Source organism: Aotus nancymaae, unplaced genomic scaffold, assembly GCF_030222135.1.
Source record: "Aotus nancymaae isolate 86718 unplaced genomic scaffold, 86718_ANA_hifiasm-v0.15.2.pri h1tg000033l, whole genome shotgun sequence".
NCBI lineage: Eukaryota > Metazoa > Chordata > Mammalia > Primates > Aotidae > Aotus > Aotus nancymaae.
The window spans coordinates 14,144,845-14,164,879 of NW_026988447.1; the positions used below are offsets into that span (position 1 = coordinate 14,144,845).

General features: G+C 37.5%; 1 protein-coding gene across 12 annotated transcripts in view; it reads right to left on the reverse strand.

The window, feature by feature from the left end:
* Positions 1-1,184: 1,184 nt before the first annotated feature.
* The window catches only part of TRIM2 (tripartite motif containing 2), a 198,287-nt gene continuing 179,436 nt past the window's right edge, over positions 1,185-20,035 (reverse strand). For 5 of the 12 annotated variants that reach the window (XM_012448529.2, XM_012448531.2, XM_012448530.2 and 2 more), the window contains exons 9-12: positions 15,089-15,269; positions 13,771-13,841; positions 8,514-8,654; positions 5,405-5,675 (exon numbers count right to left, since the gene is read on the reverse strand). In XM_012448529.2, the coding sequence (XP_012303952.1) occupies positions 5,523-5,675; positions 8,514-8,654; positions 13,771-13,841; positions 15,089-15,269 (546 nt within the window). In that variant the 3' untranslated portion in view covers positions 5,405-5,522. Of the gene's footprint in view, positions 5,676-8,513; positions 8,655-13,770; positions 13,842-15,088; positions 15,270-20,035 lie in introns of all 12 variants that reach the window. The other 7 variants (XM_012448541.2, XM_064383809.1, XM_012448532.2 and 4 more) reach the window with 3 other exon arrangements.

Here is a 20,035-nt window from a genome sequence, read left to right on the forward strand (position 1 = left end):
GACTGTAACAGTGAAAAGCAGACAGAAAGGTGAGTAGAGCATCGAATGTCCACTTGCCCTTCCAGTCTCCTTAGGCAAAACTGAACTCATTCTCTGCTCTGGAAAGGGATGCATCTGGCTTCATGTGAAATGTGTTCCTGAAGGACAATCTCAGATATGCTGAACTAAAACATGGGGCAAATGGCTTATGGAGGAACTCACCCTCTCTCTGATTCTGAAAACCTCCAAGGAGCCCATGATGGTGGCCTGCTTGGGTAAAAGAAAAAACAAATGGAAAATGGAAGAACTCAATAATATTAATATTTACAGTTCATCATCAGCAGTGTTGTGTTCGGTCTTTTTTTTTTTTTTTTTTTTTTTTAAAGAAACAGTGTGTTACTATGTTGCCCAGACTGGTCTTAAACTTCTGGGTTCAAGTGATCTTCCCACCTCAGCCTCCCTGTAGCTGGGACTACAGACGCATGTCACCATGCCTAGCTCCATGTTAGGTCTTTTTCTAATTTGTGTTGTTTCAGCTCTCCTTCCAAGAATAAATTATGCAACCTCTTTCCAAGTTTCAATCTATGCTGGATTTTTTTTTTTTTTTTTTAGCCCTCAAGAAAACAAAACAAATTTTTATTGTGTTCTGTTATTGTTCAGAATCACGCCTGTAATCCCAGCACTTTGGGAGGCCAAGGCAGAGGGATTGCTTCAGCCTAGGAGTTCGGACCAGCCTGGGCAACATAGTGAGACTGCATCTCTACAAAAAATTTTAAAAGTTAGCCAGGTGTGGTGGCGAGTGCCAGTAGTCCCAGCTACTTGGGAGGCTGAGATGGAAGGATTGCTTGAGCCAGGGAGGTCGAGACTGCAGTAAACCATGATCACACCCCTGCACTCTAGCCTGAGCAACAGAGCCAGAATCCGTCTCAAAAAATTAAAAAGGATAGTAAGGTTATTCTAATTCTATAACTTTCTAAATGTACATGCTGTACATATGTATCAGGATTTTCCAAATTCCTACCTAGGATACATCCTAAATACTAATGGATTATTAACGTCATAGCCAACAAAAATTTTCTTGGGCTTTTTTTCACAAGTATAAATAGTCTGACTGCAGTACCACTATCTTCTACAGATTCCAGGACGGTCCTCAATTTCCCTTCAAGTAGAGAATATGTTAAATAAATAAATATTCACTCTGCAAATGGAGAAAACAAGCTTTATTATAATGATTTGAGATTTTGTGCATGGTAAAGAGATACACATGTATCTTGTTTCTCCTATGTTTCAAGACAGAATTAATTTAAAGTTTCATTGTAGACTAAAGCATCCAAAATACTGTGGTACATATGTAGCTACGAACATACAAACACTTTGATGCACAGCGTTCATTCTTTTCTTTAAATAGGCAGTCAACATTTTGATTCGTAAAAGAACTAATGACGAGAATATATCAGTATCAATGTCAGAGAGTGCAAGACTTAGTGTTCTATACACAAAACATATGAAACAGACCTATAAAGATGGAATGTACAAAATCTAAAAAGAAAACAAAGCAAAAAAAAAAACACTTCATATTCATACATAGGCTTGAAAGTCTATAGAATTGAGAACAATATAAAGAATTCTGTTACAAGAATACACTCCATTGATGACAGAACATTCCCATGTCATAAAGCAAAAGCATTGAGTTTAAGGCTGTGTTGCTTTCAAAAGTTAATGGAAGTGCTGTACATTCATTGGAACAACATAGCCAATTTATTAATCTATTCTAGAATATTAAGAGCTTTCATACATTCTCCACAAACAGACCACACAATCACTGCCACACAATTCATCTTTAGAAAGTTTTTAAGATAGCATCATGATTTGTAGCTTACTGTCATTGAAAACAAAACAAATAATTCTTTATTTATACCAAACAAATCTTTGATGGGCACTTAGTTTCCTTTATGGCAATACTAGATTCCTAGTTATCAAAAATATTAAAGTAATTGTCAAGTTTAAAACCCTGCAACATTTACAGAAACCAATAGTATTACCACTTTCAGTTTTAAGCTAAATTAGATAATGTTTGCATGAAATAGCTTCAATTTTATCCTACCTGGAAATGTCTTGTTTTTACATTATTAAATTATCAAACTAAAAATACTCCTCCCTTTTCAGAAGCTGGTGAATAGAGAGGATACTATAAAGTCTAAATGTACAAAAAGATTTTTCCCATTTGAAGTAATCTGCAGATTACCTAATGTTTATTTACTATTTCCTCCAATTAACTAAGTAGGTATTACCAAAGCATTTCTGTTGACCCTTCAGTGCTAAGGATCCATAGATACTTGCTAGTGTACTACTATTCCAGTTAACTCCATGTTAGGACATACCCTGTATATTTAGTAGTAGAAGCAAGTGTGTTCTAGCTACATGGATCTGGAGTATTTATTTGCCTCAAATCTAGTCACAGTAAATTAAAATAAGGAAACTTAGGGACTTGTTTAGTTCTGGAGACTAAAGTTTGTTCAAAATACTAAGTACCATTAAAAAAAAATGGCAAACAGTCATAAAGGCCTTGTAGTCATGTATTTCTGGATGGTCAAGTGACTCTCTGCCTCCCTATGTCCAGCAAGGGGGGTTGGGGGGCTGTACTGGGAGGAAATGCATCGTCACTGACCTTGAAATCCCAACTGGCAGTATTTTGCCTTACGTGCCCAGGGGAAATTTGAATGAGTAATTTTTCAGTGCTACTTATCATGAATGTATGACAGGTTCTATATACTTGACAAAGAGAAATCAAACAGTAATGGTAGCCCAGAAAAAAGCCACTTATTTTAATATCCTTCTCAGTTTACCAGAAACCATTTTCCATAAAGTGTGACAAAACTTCATTTAAATCTTATTTACTTGTATCGTATCAGCAGCACTTTCTCCCCAAAATATGCTTCCCAAAAAATACAGTAAGTGCACATATGTATCCAAGTGTGAAATGTTATCTATACTTTAACATATATAATCACATATTTTTGGGGAAAATATAGTGTTTCCTGGAGTGCCCATAGCATGTGTTTTAGTAACACATAGTGGAGCAGGTCTGAATCAAACTATCCTTTCATTCCAGTTTGTGCCAATATTGACATGTAAAAAAATTAGCTGTGTATTCAGTCTACTATTGAGATATCTAGCCTGGATATGATATGATGTCTGGTTAGATTGTAAGTTAGTATCTAAGTTCACAAATATAATTTAATTGTTGTGCAGAAAAACCTCTTTAAATCAACTAGTTTTAAGACCAATAGCCTGGGACAGAAAGACTCTAAATAGAAAGCCATTTTTACTTGTGAAAATAAACTAAAATTAATGTAACCAATTTAAAAACTTTCTTTTAAACAATCTAGGAACTATCAAGTCTAGCCTGTCTTTTGTACAGAATGGTAGTTAAACCGCAAAATGAAATTCCTACCCCAGAATGTAAGCTCTGAGGGGGCAGAGATTTTAGTCTGTTTTGTCTATCACTGTATTTCCAGCGCCTAAAAGAGTACTTGGTACCTTCTAAGTACTCAATAAACAGAAATGTTTAAATTCAAAGATGTAGCTCACTGATATAAGGAAATAGTGTCTTCATTTAACATTCTAAAAAGTTGTTGGATTTTATAGCTTTATCACAGGCAGTCTCAAATTTTTTTTTAAACTCTACCTAACTAAAAAAAAGTTAAACCTACATGTAAATCTTCCTGGAAAAAACCTTCTTTCAGAGGTTGATTTGGGCATAATAAATTTAATAGACAATTTGAAGTAGCTAGATTTCCCTTCTAAATTTTAAAAAGTCCTATATAGAGAATGACTGAATTATAAATTAATAAGCAATAAACATCACATTTGTATCATTATACACAGGGGAAACGTTTTCTTACAGTACAGTTCTAAGGTGCTTTCAGTGAAAAAGATCCCAAAGTCACTATTGAAAATGCCAAACATGACATCCTATTTGGTAGAACTGAGTAGAAAATTAAACAGTGGAAATAGACCACAGCTTATTTTACAGTACTGATGCCAGATTAACAACTGACTAAACTGTTTTTAATATTTCTCAAAATGTAACTCAAGTTCAACTTTTCTTTTGGCCTGTTGTTGTTGTTGTGTGTGTGTGTTTTTTTTTTTGAAAGCACAGAAGGCCATTTTCTGACTGAAAGTCAGCCACCACCGTCATTCCTGGAAAATGGCAAAAGTGAAATCTGCTTCAGGACTTGCTCCACTAGGACGGCTTTAAACTGCTTAGTAAAGGAATGTGCTGAAGAATGGCTGGACAAAGCATCTGTCTTTCAGAGTGCTGCCTATTTCAATACACCAAAGATTCAGCTATATATATGCATATATATATGTATAATACATTCTATCTTACCCTAATCATGTATACATAGTCCCTTGACACCTCTACTATTCATTAAACAATGATAAATAACCATAACATGCCCTTACCTGTAATGCTTTCAAGATAACACAACTTTGGTAACACTTGCTTTCTAAAGGGAAATCATTAATTAATCACATGCCTTTGGTTGACACCATCAGTCCTCCAAAGGGCTACTTATGGCTCTCTGTCCTAGGATACTGGTGTCCTACTACATGTGCTGACAGCTGCAGGAGGTAAAGCTTTCGCTTTCATGAAGTCGAAGAGGAGAGACACGTGTGAAACATGGCACATAAAACATGACTAACTTTTTCTTGATTACATTCCAGTGCAATGATCTGGAGTTAATGGGGCAGTTTGTTTCCCAAAAGGTAGCATTAGTAATCTGCTTTTCAAAGCACTTGAAATTTCAGGTTTCCCTGAAGATGGATTTTGTTTTCTGATACAAGGTGAGCCGAAAACAGGGGGTGAAAAGAACACACAAAGAAGGATCTTTGTCTCACCCAGAAAGGTTGAGAAAATTGCACTGATTCTTAAGTACTGAACTCCAGAGGCCTGCCAATCAGAGCTGCGATGATTTTGCAAGACAGCCTTACTTTTTCTAAAGTAATTTCTATGTAGTTGTGGATAACCAAAAAAAAAAAAAAAAAAAAAAAAAAAAGTCACAAGAGTAATACCCACTGTAAAAGTGAGGTTAGGAGACTCCCTGGGTCTTGTGGCCTAGGCTAAGTGAAGTACGTAACTACAACAGATTTTGTTTTTGTTTTCCTTTTGGAAGTTCTGTGCAAAAGCTACCATTCACAGGATTAACAAATACCTTTACATATGCTAGTTTTTTTAAAGTGTCTGTTTGATTTGCAAAATTAGTTTCACTACATAAATCCTGTCCGTTAAGCCATAGTTCACAGATGTAAAACTGCAGTTTTTATAGATTCAGGAGAATAGTTTTTTTTTTTTTTAACTCTAAAGGTGAAATACAGAAATTGGATAAGCAGTTTTTAAGGAAATCGTTACATTCTTGGAAAGTTCACCAATGATTCCTTCTGGCATAAAAATTCTAGTCATAATCTGGTCCCGCGTTGAGAAATCTGTTCCAGTTTATAGTGCAAGACCTGGGAAGGGAGTATCCAGCTGCCCGCCATTACTGCAAGTATCGATAGACTTTGAAACAGTGATTTCCAGAGTCTGCAACCACAACATGACCATCTGAAGTTAGGGCCAGGCCTTGGGGGCCATAGAGTGGGTCAGCAGATGTGTTAATGTAGGACAAAAATGATCCACTCCCATCAAAAACCTGTAAACAAATAGGAAGTCAGAATGTTATAGGATAAGTTATAGTAATATGCTGAACATGAGTTAGAAAACTTTGATGCTAATGTTTTTCTTTTTTTTTTTTTTTTAAGTAAAGACAGGGTCTCACTCTGTCACCCAGGCTGGTGTGCAGTGGTGTGAAGATAGCTCACTGTAACCTCTAATCCATGGGCTCAAGCGATCCTCCTGATTCAGCCTCCCAAAGTGCTAAGATTGCAGGCATAAGCCACAATGCCCAGTATATATGCTTTTAGATTTAAAACATTAGCATAAGTCAGGTGTACTGGCTTACACCTGTAATGCCCGCACTTTGGTAGGTGAAGGTGGGAAGATCCCTTGAGAATACCCTGGGCAAAAATAGCGAGACTCTGCCTCTTAAAAAAGAAAGAAAGAAAGAAAGAAAGAAAGAAAGAAAGAAAGAAAGAACGAAGCACTTAAGTAATCATCTATCCATCTATGTTTATGTCACTATCATATCTACAATCCTTCTCTCCACTTACCTCGCTTTCTCTTCTCTCCCCCTCTGTTTCTAGTTGGTGGAGTGGAATACGCCATCGGCTGCTAGATCTCACTTACATCCTATAGTCGTTACAACAAATATTGGGTGGGAAGGGCCCTAGTTGGTGCTTAAAAAATGAATGAACCTTACTGTTCATGTTAAATCTTCTCTTATTCCACTTCCAGCCTCACATCTCCTTTTCCTCCCCAATTATAAGGGAAAAGAAGAGCAATTAGATGATGGAAGAACGCTTCTGAATCATAATAGCAATGAGACAGTAGAAAATATTTTTTCCTTTTTAGAAAAAGAGTGGATTTTAAGAAGTCAGGGGTTCAACATGTAGAGTCATCCCTCAGTATCTTAGGAGACTGATACCAAAATCTTCAGATTCTCAAGTTCTTCACATAAAATAGCCTAGTATTTCCACTTAACCTATGCACATCCCCCCATATACTTTAAATCATCTCTAGATTAGTTCTAATACCTAAAGCAGTGTAAATGCTATATAATGTAAATAATGATGTATTTTTAAAATTTGTATTGTTTTTAATAATTGTATTATTTTTTATTGCTTTTTTCCCTTGAAATTTTTGATCTGTAGTTAGTTAAATTTCACAAATGTGGGATTTGGGGGTACGGGGGCTGATCATACATTAGGATGTTGGTCTGTCAGCTTCTGCTTTGTTACTTTCGTAAATTTTTATTTTGAAATAATTATGGATTCATAGGAAGTGGCAAAGATCGTAGAGAGAGGTCCTGTGTACTCTTCACTCAGTTTCTGCCAATGGTCACATCTTCTGTAATTCTACTAACACACAAAATCCAACACATTGACTTTGGGACGTTTGTGTGCAGTTTCATGTCATTTTATCATGTGTGTAGATTTACCACTGCAATCAACATACAGAATTATCCCATTGACATAAGATCTCCCTCTTGCTACATCTTTATGGTCAGACCCACTCCCCTTTCCCCTTATCTCTAACTCTTGCCAACCACTAATCTGTTTTCCTTCTCTATAATTATGTCAGTTTTTTAGACTGTTACACAAATAGAATCATTTAGTATGTGACCTTCTGAAAATGGCTATTTTCCACTCAGCATCATGCCCTCAAGATGCATCTGAGTTGAGTGTATCATTAGTCTGTTCCTTTTTAATGCTGTCATATTCCACAGTATAGACATACCAGTTTGTTTAGTCATTAACCTATTGAAAGACATCCGCCTCCCGGGTTCAAGCGATTCTCCTGCCTCAGTCTCCCGAGTAGCTGGGAATACAGACATGTGCCACCATACCTGGCTAATTTTTGTATTTTTAGTACAGACAGGGTTCCACCATGTTGGCCAGGCTTGTCTCGAACTCCTGACCTCAAGTGATCTGCCTGCCTCGGCCTCCCAAAGTGCCAGGATTCAAGGTATGTGCCACCGTGTCTGGCCTTGAATTTCAGCCTTGCTTCCTTCTGCGTGTTTGGGGTTTGATTTGCTCTTTTCTTTCTAGCTTCTTGAGGTGACAGCTTAGATCACTGATTTAAAATGTTTCCTCTTTTCTAATAGAAGCATTTAGCAGATTAATTTCCCTCTCAGCACGGTTTTTGCTAAATTCCACAAATTTTGATATGTTCTATTTGCATTTTCATTCAGTCCAGTACATTTTACAATTTTCCTTGAGACTTCCTCTTTGACTCATGGGTCATTTAGCACAATAGTGTTTTCAAATTATTAAATCAAAACACATGAGATTTAAAAAAATCATATTAAGATATAGCTATTTAAATATTACTAAATTGTGATAGAGCAAGATGTGTGTGCTTCTAAAAATTAGTACATTAAATAATAAGAGATAGTAATGGGTCTAATAATTACTGTAATTTTGAAGTAGTGATGAGAATAAGTGTCAGTTCAAGATTTTTACAACTAATATGATGTGAAAATTTCTTGGTGACAAAGTCATAGGCATTACTAAAATTACTATAATTGTTGCTTATATTCATGATTAAGGGAAATGGTAATTTTTAGCCGTTAATAAAAATCATAATGTAGTATTTTTGTTCAATGGCCCTCTCGAATTCTATCTTCAAAGACCCCCTTTTGGGGGTCTCTGGGGTCCATGTTAAAACCCCGACTTAGAGGGTTTCACTCTGGTAATATGTTGCCTTTTTTCTACTCCATCTTGCCGAGTTTGGTCCAACTGGTGAGAATATCTATGGTCCTATGTCCTAACCAATGGAAAAGAGAAAACATTCCAGTCTGGACAGCAAATTCTTCACTTTTAACAAACACCAAACACTCTAACCATATACATTAATTAGCATGTTGATCTACCTGGATCCTGCTGTTTCCCCAGTCGGCCACAATGATGTTTCCATTTGAATCCACTGCTACACCCGTTGGAGCATTAAACTGCCCATTTCCTTCTCCATTTGAGCCAAACTTCAACATGAATTCTCCTTCCTGATTAAACACCTGCATGAAAGATTTTTAAATTATTTGGTTTTAAATCAAAATACTTGAACCAACATTATGGATTAAACAATATCGATTTGAGCAGGTTATTAATAATAAGACCTATGATTTAATCCATTCTAATAAAAGAAAAAAAAATCTACAAGCTAGATTGCATATCATTGTGGTTCCCCAAATTACTATATAAATCTGACTTATCATTGGTTAGATCGCCACCTTTTTTTGCTTATATCTGGTTATAAAATCCTGATGTGAAAAATAATTTTATTACAAATTATAAAATACTATACAAGGTAGTATGAGTAAGGAGAGCTATAATTTTCAATTATGTTATTCTTCCCACCTTTAAAAAATTGATGAATTTCAAGAATGGGCATTGTATTTATATTTCTAACAGGATAGATGACCATTAAAAGTTGAATCAGAGAGTAGGAGTTTTTTTATTACGCTCAGAATTTATTATCAGATTCTCAGATGCTCAGAATTTATCATTTTACTATATCAACATAACTAGAAAGAGTAGGCTAGACCTCATACTTACAATGGGAGAAATTCATTGCATGTATGTGTGCACATGTGTGGTAGCAGCAGGTAAGAAATAAAAAGGCTTTTTTATTTACTCTCAGATGATATTTTAGTTCAAGAGTTTATATGATCCTAAGGCTTTGATGAATAGAAACTATTCTGCCATAGAATAGTTTCTCTCTCCTAGAGAGAAGGGAAATTAGGGGGCTAAACAGAACTCTTAAGCAAACAAAACAAAACAAAACAAAAAAAACGTAGTGCAGTGCTGTGGTTAAATATTCTTACTAATAGAGTGCTACTAAATATGTATCAAATACAGATCATTGATTTTGAAAAAAGTAAAATTTAATATTTAATGATAACACTATAGTAAACATAATTGTATCTTGATGATTCAGACACCTAATGGTTTAGAAATGTCTCCAGGACACTATTTTTAACTTCCATTGTCATGATGCTTAGATGCACAGATATTCATTAACAAATCAGAAAGTATTATGTACAAAGCACTTTGAGAGAAAGGTTTTCTCAAATGTAGAACTGAAAGAATTCACTATATTGGAGCATAGATCTTAATTTGGAGATGATCTCAAGGCCTTTTAGAATCACCTGTTGTCATCTCTGACCACAAAAGATCAAAATGACCATTTTTAGGTAAGTACACTGGGAAATTAGGATACTTCCATCTCTACAGGCTAAACTCACATTACGATAAAAAAGAAAGAGTCATGGCTACTTCCCGAATTAATTACATACTTGCCAAGAAAACAAGACACCTCTGTGGTTCTTCAGAAAGGACCAAGGCAAGAACAACCAGCTTTTACTACGATGCCATGTTTACATTTTTTTTTTACTCTTTTTGTCTCTTTTTACATAAAACATTCTAAAGACCAATGGGAACATGTTTATGCTGTATATAATTTATTATTCTGTTTTTTCCCTTGTTAAGTCCTACAAATAATTTTTTATTTTTTTGAGATGGAGTCTCTCTCATTTTGTTGCCCAGGCTGGGGTGCAGTGGCACAGTCTTGGCTCACCGAAACCTCCACCTCCCGAGTTCAAGTGATTCTCCTGCCTCCGCCTCCTTAGTAACTGGATTACTGGCACCCATGACCACACCTGGCTAATTTTTGTATTTTCAGTAGAGACAGGATTTTGCCCTGTTGGCCAGGCTGCTCTTGAACTCCTGATCCCAGGTGATTTGTCTGCCTTGGCATCCCGAAGTGCTGGGATTACAGGTGTGAGCTACTGCGCCCAGCCTTGTTTATCTTTTTGAGTCAATATGTTTTCCTGGGGACAATCCAAATGACTGAAGTGGTTTTGCTTCATTTGGGGATAATGAATGGTGCCAAATCTAGTTTTACTTGTTTTGTGATGAAAAGAAAAAAACAAACAAACAAAAAACATAGTGGAGTGCTGTGGTTAAATATTCTTACTAATAGAATGCTACTAAATATGTATCGAATACAGATCACTGCTTTTGAAAAAAGTAAATTTTAATATTTAATGATAACACTATAGTAAACATAATTGTATCTTGATGATTCAGACAGCTAAAGAGCGAACTAGACCCCTTGTTAGCACTGACCTATAGATATGCTTTTTACACTTATCAACAGAGAAATGACCTGAATTCAGAACTATTGCCAACTGCCCAGTGTTACATGGGAAACAAAAACCCAAGTATTCCATAAAACTTATTTGGCAATAGCTGTCAAAAAGAAGAGAAACAGGGGCTGGGCGCGGTGGCTCACGCCTGTAATCCCAGCACTTTGGGAGGCCGAGGAGGGTGGATCACGAGGTCAAGAGATCGAGACCATCCTGGTCAACATGGTGAAACCCCGTCTCTACTAAAAATACAAAAAATTAGCTGGGCATGGTGGCGCGTGCCTGTAATCCCAGCTATTCAGGAGGCTGAGGCAGGAGAATTGCCTGAACCCAGGAGGCGGAGGTTGCGGTGAGCCGAGATCGCACCATTGCACTCCAGCCTGGGTAAGAAGAGCGAAACTCCGTCTCAAAAAACAAAAAGAAGAAGAGAAACAATAACAAAAGGCTATGTTTTTTTTTTAAACAAGACAATTTAGTTTAAATAATAGCTAAAATAATCTACTTCTACCATACTGAAAACTTGCAGAGTTTTCAGAATCTTAAGAATTATAAATGTTTCATATTATTTTCTATTTTTCCCATCTAAAGTGCTGTTTAATTACTTAAAAATTTTCACATGAAAATAATTTTTTTTTTTTGAGATGGACTCTCCCTCTGTCACCCAGACTGGAGTGCAGTGGCATGATCTCGGCTTATTGCAACCTCCACCTCCCTGGTTCAAGCAATTCCCCTGCCTCAGCCTCCAAGTAGCTGGGATTACAGGCACATGCCACCATGCCTGGCTAATTTTTTTTTTGTATTTTTAGTAGAGACGGGGTTTCACCATGTTGGCCAGGTTGGTCTCAAACTCCTGACCTCAGGCAATCTGCGTGTCTCAGCCTCCCAAAATCCTGGGATTACAGGCATGAGCCACCATGCCAAGCTGAAAACAAATTAAGAGGCAGAAGTATAAGCTTAAATTGTTTCCTTTTTTGTTTGTTTGCTTTTTACAGCTTTCTTTTTACAATAAATATTTAAATCAGGTTTAAAAAAAAATCACCTTGATGATAATCCTTTCCTGATTTCAAAATTCTGCTCATATCAAATACCACCTCTGCTTGGAAGTCTCCCCTCATAGTCTTAATTAAGCAAATCTTCTCTTTTCTTCTGGAAACTTAGGAAACTTTACATGTTCCTATTTTATGAAATTATTTAGTGCTATCTGCCTTGCATTTTGGTTACTTACATATGTTTTAATTCTTTCTACAGTGTCAGCCAGGACTGGTAAATAGGAGCCATCCCACATACCAATGCCAGTTGATTCTTAGAGGTTGCCTGGAGCACTGGACAGGAAAGGCTCTGAGACCACAGTTGCACTTAGTAGACAACAGCAACTTGATTAATTATGACTTTCAGCTGGGAGTGGGCAGAACCTATGCAAGCATTTGCTGGCCTTTGTACTGTTAGGACCTCATATGGGTTTTCTTCTTGCTGAATGTCCTGAAGTTATATAAATGATTCCTCTACAAAGTGAGTGAGTAGGAAGTATGAGAACAACCTGTGTTATCCTTTGACAATTATGCTCATTCTCCAGGACTGTTATAACTCCCAGTGAGGACGGTCCCCAGACTGGTTCCTGCTGCCTCTTTGCTCTCTATTTCCACCCTTCTCTGGCCATCAACTTTTTCCACTATCCTATTCCTTTTACCAAGACACTTCCCATTGACAGTAGTGTCAGCAGAGAATGCAGAGTATCTGCATTTGAGCGTACGGGGGACTTATGCTGCTGTGTGAGCATCTATGGAAAGACAATATGGCAGGGAGCAGTTTCAGGGTGGCAACGGTGGCCACCCTGTTCTCTTATCCTGACCCCATTCCCACAGCCCACTGTGCTCTACTGTTTGCACAGGGACTTGGCACCCATCAAAAAGTTCCAAGCCCTCTCCACTTACTCAGGTTAGAGACTTTCCAGGGTGTGGAAAGGACATCACAGAGAGTACCTTTGGGTCTTAAAAATCCTACCCCTTATCTAGCTATTCCAGTCATCAGCACTGATAAGTCATTATTAATTTTTGGTTGCTCAATTGTCTCTAAGTGCAAACTTTAGTCACTGGCATTCCATCCTATGCTGTTTCCTTACTATTTTTCCTTTAAAATGACCCACCTTTTAAAATTTAAATGAATGTATTTAAAAGAAAAACTTTATCATCAGGTTTCTAAGTGCAAAACAGCATCACTTGATGTAAACCAAAGGCAACCCTAAAATAAACACATAACTTAAAACAAAAATATCCACCAGTGCACTGGCTATGACCCCTGCTCATACCTTCAGTGGAGCATGCATCACACCTTGAGAAGCTTGATCTAGGATATTACTAAATATTTTCTCATCATTTCAGTAAGTGAGTAATTTGTGTTTTGAACCATTTATTATTTCCTGATTTTCTTGTAATAAAGTTCAAATCTCTCTCCCGTAATACCTAGTAAGAAAAATTTACTATAGAAGTCACTGTTTTCTAAAGAATACCAAATGTGTGAAAGCATTCTAAGAAGTATAAAATATACTGTATGAATGTATGCTAGGGTTATCCCCCTTCCCATGCCATCTGTTGTTGTAACAGAGCGGAATATCTAATTTTTTTTTAACAAAAAGCTGTGGAAAATTGAAAAGTGATTTTAATTTATTGACTAGCCACAAAATATTAAGCTTCAGAAAGTTCCGCCTCTAAGTTCAAAGAATTGCTTTTCAAAATTTAATTTTCAAGTCCTCTTCATTTGCACCAGTTTCAAATTAGCAACTTATTGCCGCCACATTTTGTTCAATTTCCCAACTTTCCAAGGTCTGTAAGTCCAAATTTAAACCAGCGTCTTTGAGCAGAAGTAAAGTCTACTCCTCTGGTTAACTCCCTTTGGTGCCATATGTAAGTACTGCATTATTTTCTTGCAGACCAATTTCTCCATAAAAGCAGTTAAAAGTTAACAACAACTCATGTGCTTATAGTACCTTGACAGAATGATTATGGAAATCTGTAATAATAATCTCATTATTGCTATTTACAGCTGCAAAATGGGGACCTGCAATAAAGATGGAAAAAAAATACGTGATGACTACAATAAAAGTGATTACAATATAGCAGTTACTGTACAAACAAATGTAACATATTAACTTAGTTATTTCAAACAATCATAGACTCAGTCTTTGAAAGAGCATTCAGCCAGACCTCCAGCTCCAGATCATAGGGACCCTATATCATTCTCTACCTGTACCAGTCTATTCTGACTCCTTCCCAATCAGGCTGGGAGTTCTAGCAGCCCTAATGAAGTGGGAGGAGCAGTAAGCATCAGAATTCATTCTCCGTACCACCATCTGAAAGTCACATCTGCCAGCTTCCCTGAATATCTGTTAGTCATTTTAGTGCCTTCAACTCCTACCAAGGAAAGATGTGGCAACTCAGCATTGGAAAAGAGACTCCAATATGTAGTTAAAAAAAAAACAAACAAACAGATTAGCTGGGCATGGTGGCACATGCCTGTAGTCCCAGCTACTTGGGGGGCTGAGGCAGGAGGATCACTTGAACCTGGGAGGTCGAGGCTGCAGTGAGCAGAGATCATGCCACTGCACTCCAGCCTGGGTGACAGAGCGAGACCCTGTCTCAAAAAATAAACAAACAAATAAAAAAATTAAGCAGAAAACCCACAATATAATTTTGGGTGACATTCAGAACCTTGGCAGAACTGGAGACAAAGCACAAACAAATATTATGCAAATTAATACTTAGTGCCAAAAGCATCCTTTCAAAAAGAAAACCAATAAGCTGTTTTCAGCCTCTATTTGCAGATGCAAAAACCTAAGTAAGCTTATGATTGCAAAGTGCTACACCAAAAAGAGACATAAAACAAACTGTCCTCCTTATACCTAGCAAATATTCTACACTCCTCTTCCAATAACCTAGAAAGGTGAAAACCATTCTCATTCAGCAGCTTTTTAAACAAAGCTACAGCTAGGCTGAAACAGTAGTTACTCCCTTGTTTTTCAAATATTTTTATTTTAAAATTTATACTTTATTTAATATGAATATTTTAAAACTAGACTTCTGAGTTGTGAACTGCCACCAATAAAAACCACACATGGACTGTAGCTCAACTTACTGCCGGGTGGGTGGGGATGACTGAGAAGCAACGACCCATGCTTTTGCTTAGGTTTTATCCCCAGCGTCTTTCCCAAAGCCAGCAAACACACTAGGGATGCGGTGTCTTCCACATGCTCCAACATCATGCAAATGTGAGCAGAAGAAGCATAAAAAAGGGGGTTTACATATTACCATCGAGTGTACCTGCAAACTGCCTGTCCCCATTTCCTCGGCTACCAAACCTGGTGACTATTTTCCCATTTGGCTGGAAGATAAACACGCAGCACGCCTTGTTGTCCACCACAATAATGTGCCCATTGCGGTCCACAGAAACTCCCTTGGGTCCCATCAGCTTTCCTGATCCAATTTTTGTCTGTTGGAAATAAGTACAGAAATCCAGTATAGAGTCAAAGTTTAAACCACTACAGAACATGAAGATAAATACTATTTTGGACATTTGTTGTCCAAAACAAATTCAGTAGCTATGTACCTGAATGTTCAAACGGGTACATAGCTACTCATACATCACAATGAACTTCTGTCTTGGAAACCTGGCTTTGTCACATCCATTACCTGCTACTATATAAAATCCTTGTTCTTAAAAGAGATCACCACCAAAAATAGTCTAGGATCCCCTAAACTGGGGACATGGTTCCCTGCAGAAGAGGCAGTGCAGTCTGGTGAAAGATGACTGGGTTATGACTCGGAAGACTGACCTGCTTCCAATGCTTGCTTTAAACATATCTGGGATAGCACCAGTGGGTTTCATTTCCTTAAACTTCAGATTCCCAATACATATAAAAATGTCCCAAAAATGACAACTCAACAACTCCCAATGGCATTTTTGGAAAACGTATTAAGTAGAATAAGGTAGGTAAGGGTTTATTGTAGAATGTAGCACACAGCAAGCAGTCACTGAAGGGAAGCCATCACTGTCATTGCAATTGATCATAATTAATATCAAAATTGCCAGGCATCTAGCATTGAACTTCAGAGAATTAAGTTCTCCTTGGGTGGGAGTCAAATCTGTTTTATCCACCATTGTGTACTCAAAGGCAACATACTTCTTGTTGCACAATACATATTCAATGAATATTTGTTGAATACATTAATTTTAAAAGTCTAGCATTATTATAGGGCAATCACGATGATTAAATGGTTCCACTTTTTATCATATTTTAAAGTAGGGGAAAGGCACTTGATTTCTATCAATCACATATCATAAGTATTTTACATTTTATTCCCGTTCCTGGGTAGACTGTGGTGTGTATTCAAATGTCTATTTGCCATGAGTAAAGGCACAGGTCTGGTACCTTTACTTTTCTTTCTATAGCTTCATTTTCTAGACTACATACAAAGAAGTGTTTCACTCATTCACTCAATGATTTCCTAATTCCAGAAACACTGCCCAAGCACCCACTATGTGTCTGACACTGTATTCTAGACACATGGTAAACAAACACAAATAAGACATAGCTCCTGCCCTCATGTATGTCTCAGTCACACTGCAGGGACAAACATGTCTACTGGATCCCTTTAAAGAGCCTGGTATTGAGTCTTCATTTTAGAATACTTGGGAGAATTCAAATAGGCCATCTCAGAAGGCATGTGAAGTGATAACTTGATGAGGCCACAGTAAACAAGGAAGGAGAAGGAGCACCCCAGGTGAGGGAATAGCAGGAAAGAATGAATGTTAAGTCATCAGGGAAACTGTAAGAACCACAGTTCTCCCTGGCACCCAGTCTTGAAGTGTCAGAGGGAAGTAGATCTATGAGTTTTTATGAAAGAACTCTTGGCTGGGAGTGGTGGCTCACACCTGTAATCCCACTTTGGGAGGCCGAGGCAGGCCGATCACTTGAGGTCAGGAGTTTGAGACCAGTCTGGCCAACATGGTGAAACCCCGTCTCTACTAAAAATACAAAAATTAGCTGGGTGTGGTGGCGAATGCCTGTAATCCCAGCTACTCAGGAGACTGAGGCAGGAGAATCACTTGAACCTGGGAGATGAAGGTTGCGCTGAGTCGAGGTTGTGCCACTGTACTCAAGCCTGGGTGACAGAGAGAGACTCTGTCTCAAAAAACAAAAAACAAACCAAAAAAGAACTCTCAGACATATTATTGAACAAATTAAGGTAGGGAACAGTGAGTGTAGTCCGAGATCACATGTGTTATTTGTGTGCATATATGTACATAGACTTCTGGAAGGAAAAGTGAGAAATCAGCATCTATATCCTAGAAAACCCAAAAAGTTATATTCTCATAGGTCATGCTTTAGCATGCTGTCTGATAGAAATATAATGTGAACCACATATGTATTTTTAAATTTTGTAGGAGCAGGATGGGACTTTTCCATGATGGGAACTTTAGACTTTATATGCTTCTTTTTTTCTTCTAAATTTAGAAATGACTGTGATTCAGATTTCATCTCTTTAGAGCAAAGGAACACAATTACTCAGGAAAGAAACAGTGGTTTTCTTGGCAAGAGAAACTGTTGTAAAAATTTGATTCTGATTCTCCAATCTAGCCCAAAGATCAAAGAGGCTATAACATAATGGGTAAAGAAATGGCATTTATTCTTTCATATCTAAATGGAGGGTAAGTCAGCAGAGATCAAAAGGGAGAGACGGCACTTCGATGATTAAAACAAGAATATCATTACTACTTAACATTATGAACACTTGTTACTTAGATGACTCAACCAAATAACATCAAATGGATAATTATCTAGAATAAAAAGAGAAAATAAATAATTACTTCCATTCTATCATGTAGAGAGAATTAGGGCAGATCTAAAAGAATAACTTAAACATTGAACCAAAATTTCTTTCTACTTCCCTTCATCACTTTTAGTGTAGCTGTACTGGATTCAACCAAGTGAGAGGTAACAGTCCCTGCATTTCCCTGATTATGTCAACCTCAGCAAAAAAAACACACAAAACTTTTTTTCGAGACGGAGTTTTCCTCTTGTTGCCCAGGCTGGAGTGCAAATGGCACGATCTCAGCTCAAAACAACATCCACCTCCCGGTTCAAGCAATTCTCCTGCCTCAGCCTCCTGAGTAGCTGGAATTACAGGCACCTGTCACCACGCCCAGCTAATTTTTTGTGTTTTTAGTAGAGATGGGGTTTCACCATGTTGGCCAGGCTGGTCTTGAACTCCTGACCTCAGGTGATCCACCTGCCTCAGCCTTCCAAAGTGCTGAAATTACAAGTGTGAGCCACTGTGCCTGGCCCAGCAAAAATATTTTAACTCTTCCTTTGAACAATTTAATCAGGGCATTTAACTCAACAAATAGGTCCTTAAATTGAACAGGAAAGAGATGAGATATTTTAGAGTAAGGTGGCCAGAGGCATCTGTATTTGTTTGGATAGAAAGGGCTCCTACATGGGCTGGAAGATAGGAGGCAGTGGGGAAGATAGAATAAATTTAGATGAGGCAGAGAGAAATAAAAATTAGGGCTAATAAATTGGTGAATAAAAGAAAGAAAAGGATATAAGATGTTACATCTCTGGAACTATCAGGAGTAAATACGAAGAGTCTACACTGGTGTTAAACTATGTCTTTCTCAGCACCTATTTAATTTTACTGAGTCCCACCAAAGAAGAAAATAAGTATCTCTGTCTATACCTGTGGACATTCCACTTGGATGAACTCCTGTAAGAGTCTTAAAGTGTTTTCATGTGCTATCCTTTCACCCTTAGGGTTTCGATCAACAAGAGGGTATTGCTGAAACTACACCACCTCCACTCCCCCCAGTCCTCTAGGGGGCATGAGTGTTCTTTAGAGTTTATTCCCATAATTACCTTTAATATTCCAACTCTAAGAACCCAGTTCTTCTAAGAGTATCTCTTACAGATAGACTATTGAACCATTGAACAAAAAATGCTTAATTCAGAGAGCCCTTCTTTCTTAGACATAAAACTCCTGTCTCCATATGTGAAACCTATTTTAGTATTAGCTTCTGAATTTACAAAGACAGATCATGGTTTTGAGTATAAGACAAACAAATGGGTTACCTCCAAACTGAATGAATATTTTCAAGGTATTCAAGATATGAATATTCACATTAAACTTGTCATATTTGGGTATGTCTTACCACATATACAATTATTAACATACAAAAGAAGGGGAAGAAGTTAGAGCTATAGAAAGGCAAGAGATTTTTCTGTATATGTGGTCACCACATGGAGCCATTAAATTTCTAGTGGAACAAAAAATTCAAGGGTGATTGAAGAATTGCATGCAATACTGTGGAATAAGAAAATGACAGCTTTTCAGTTTCCAAAATTGACATGATGCTGCCTCACACAAAACAGAGGCTCAAATCTGAGAGTTTCACAATTATGTAACTTATTTCATAACAACAATGAGGGGACTACAGCAATCTGAAGACTTTAAAAAGGAAAACAGAAATTCTTCCAATAAGAAACCAGTGAATACACTTTGAGTAATCTTCAGGATTCCAGAATGGATTATGAAAAGCGCTATCTCCGAACTCCTAGACAAGGAAGTTATGACCACCAGGCGCCTGCATGAGGTCATGAAGCCCAAATCATAGCTGACCACATAAGACTTCATTTTTTGGACAGGGTTACTAGAGGCATAGAAAACGACATTTATTTCTTAGATCACTATTTTGTAAGTGGCACATAAAATCTCATTTAGTCTTTGCTCAAATCCTATGAGATAGGTCTTTTTTTCTTTTTCTTTTTTTTTTGAGATGGAGTTTCACTCTTGTTGCCCAGGCTAGAGTACAATTGTGCGATCTCAGCTCACCACAACCTCTGCCTCCTGGGTTCAAGCAATTCTCCTGCCTTGGTCTCCTGAGTAGCTGGGATTACAGGCATGTGCCACCATGCCTGGCTAATTTTGTATTTTTAGTAGAGACGGGGTTTTTCCATGCTGGTCAGGCTGGTCTCAACCTCCTGACCTCAGGTGATCTGTCCACCTCGGCTTCCCAGCCATCAGGCGGACTGATACGATTCTTTGATGATAACTTATAAGAAAGATTTCTGTTATCACCAGAGGGCTATCTACTCTTTGGTGATTAGGTGAAGACATTGGGTCAAATTTTCATTTGCAACAAGCTGATGCTGGGAATGACAGCAGATATATCAAACAATGGCATCTCTCAAAGTGTAG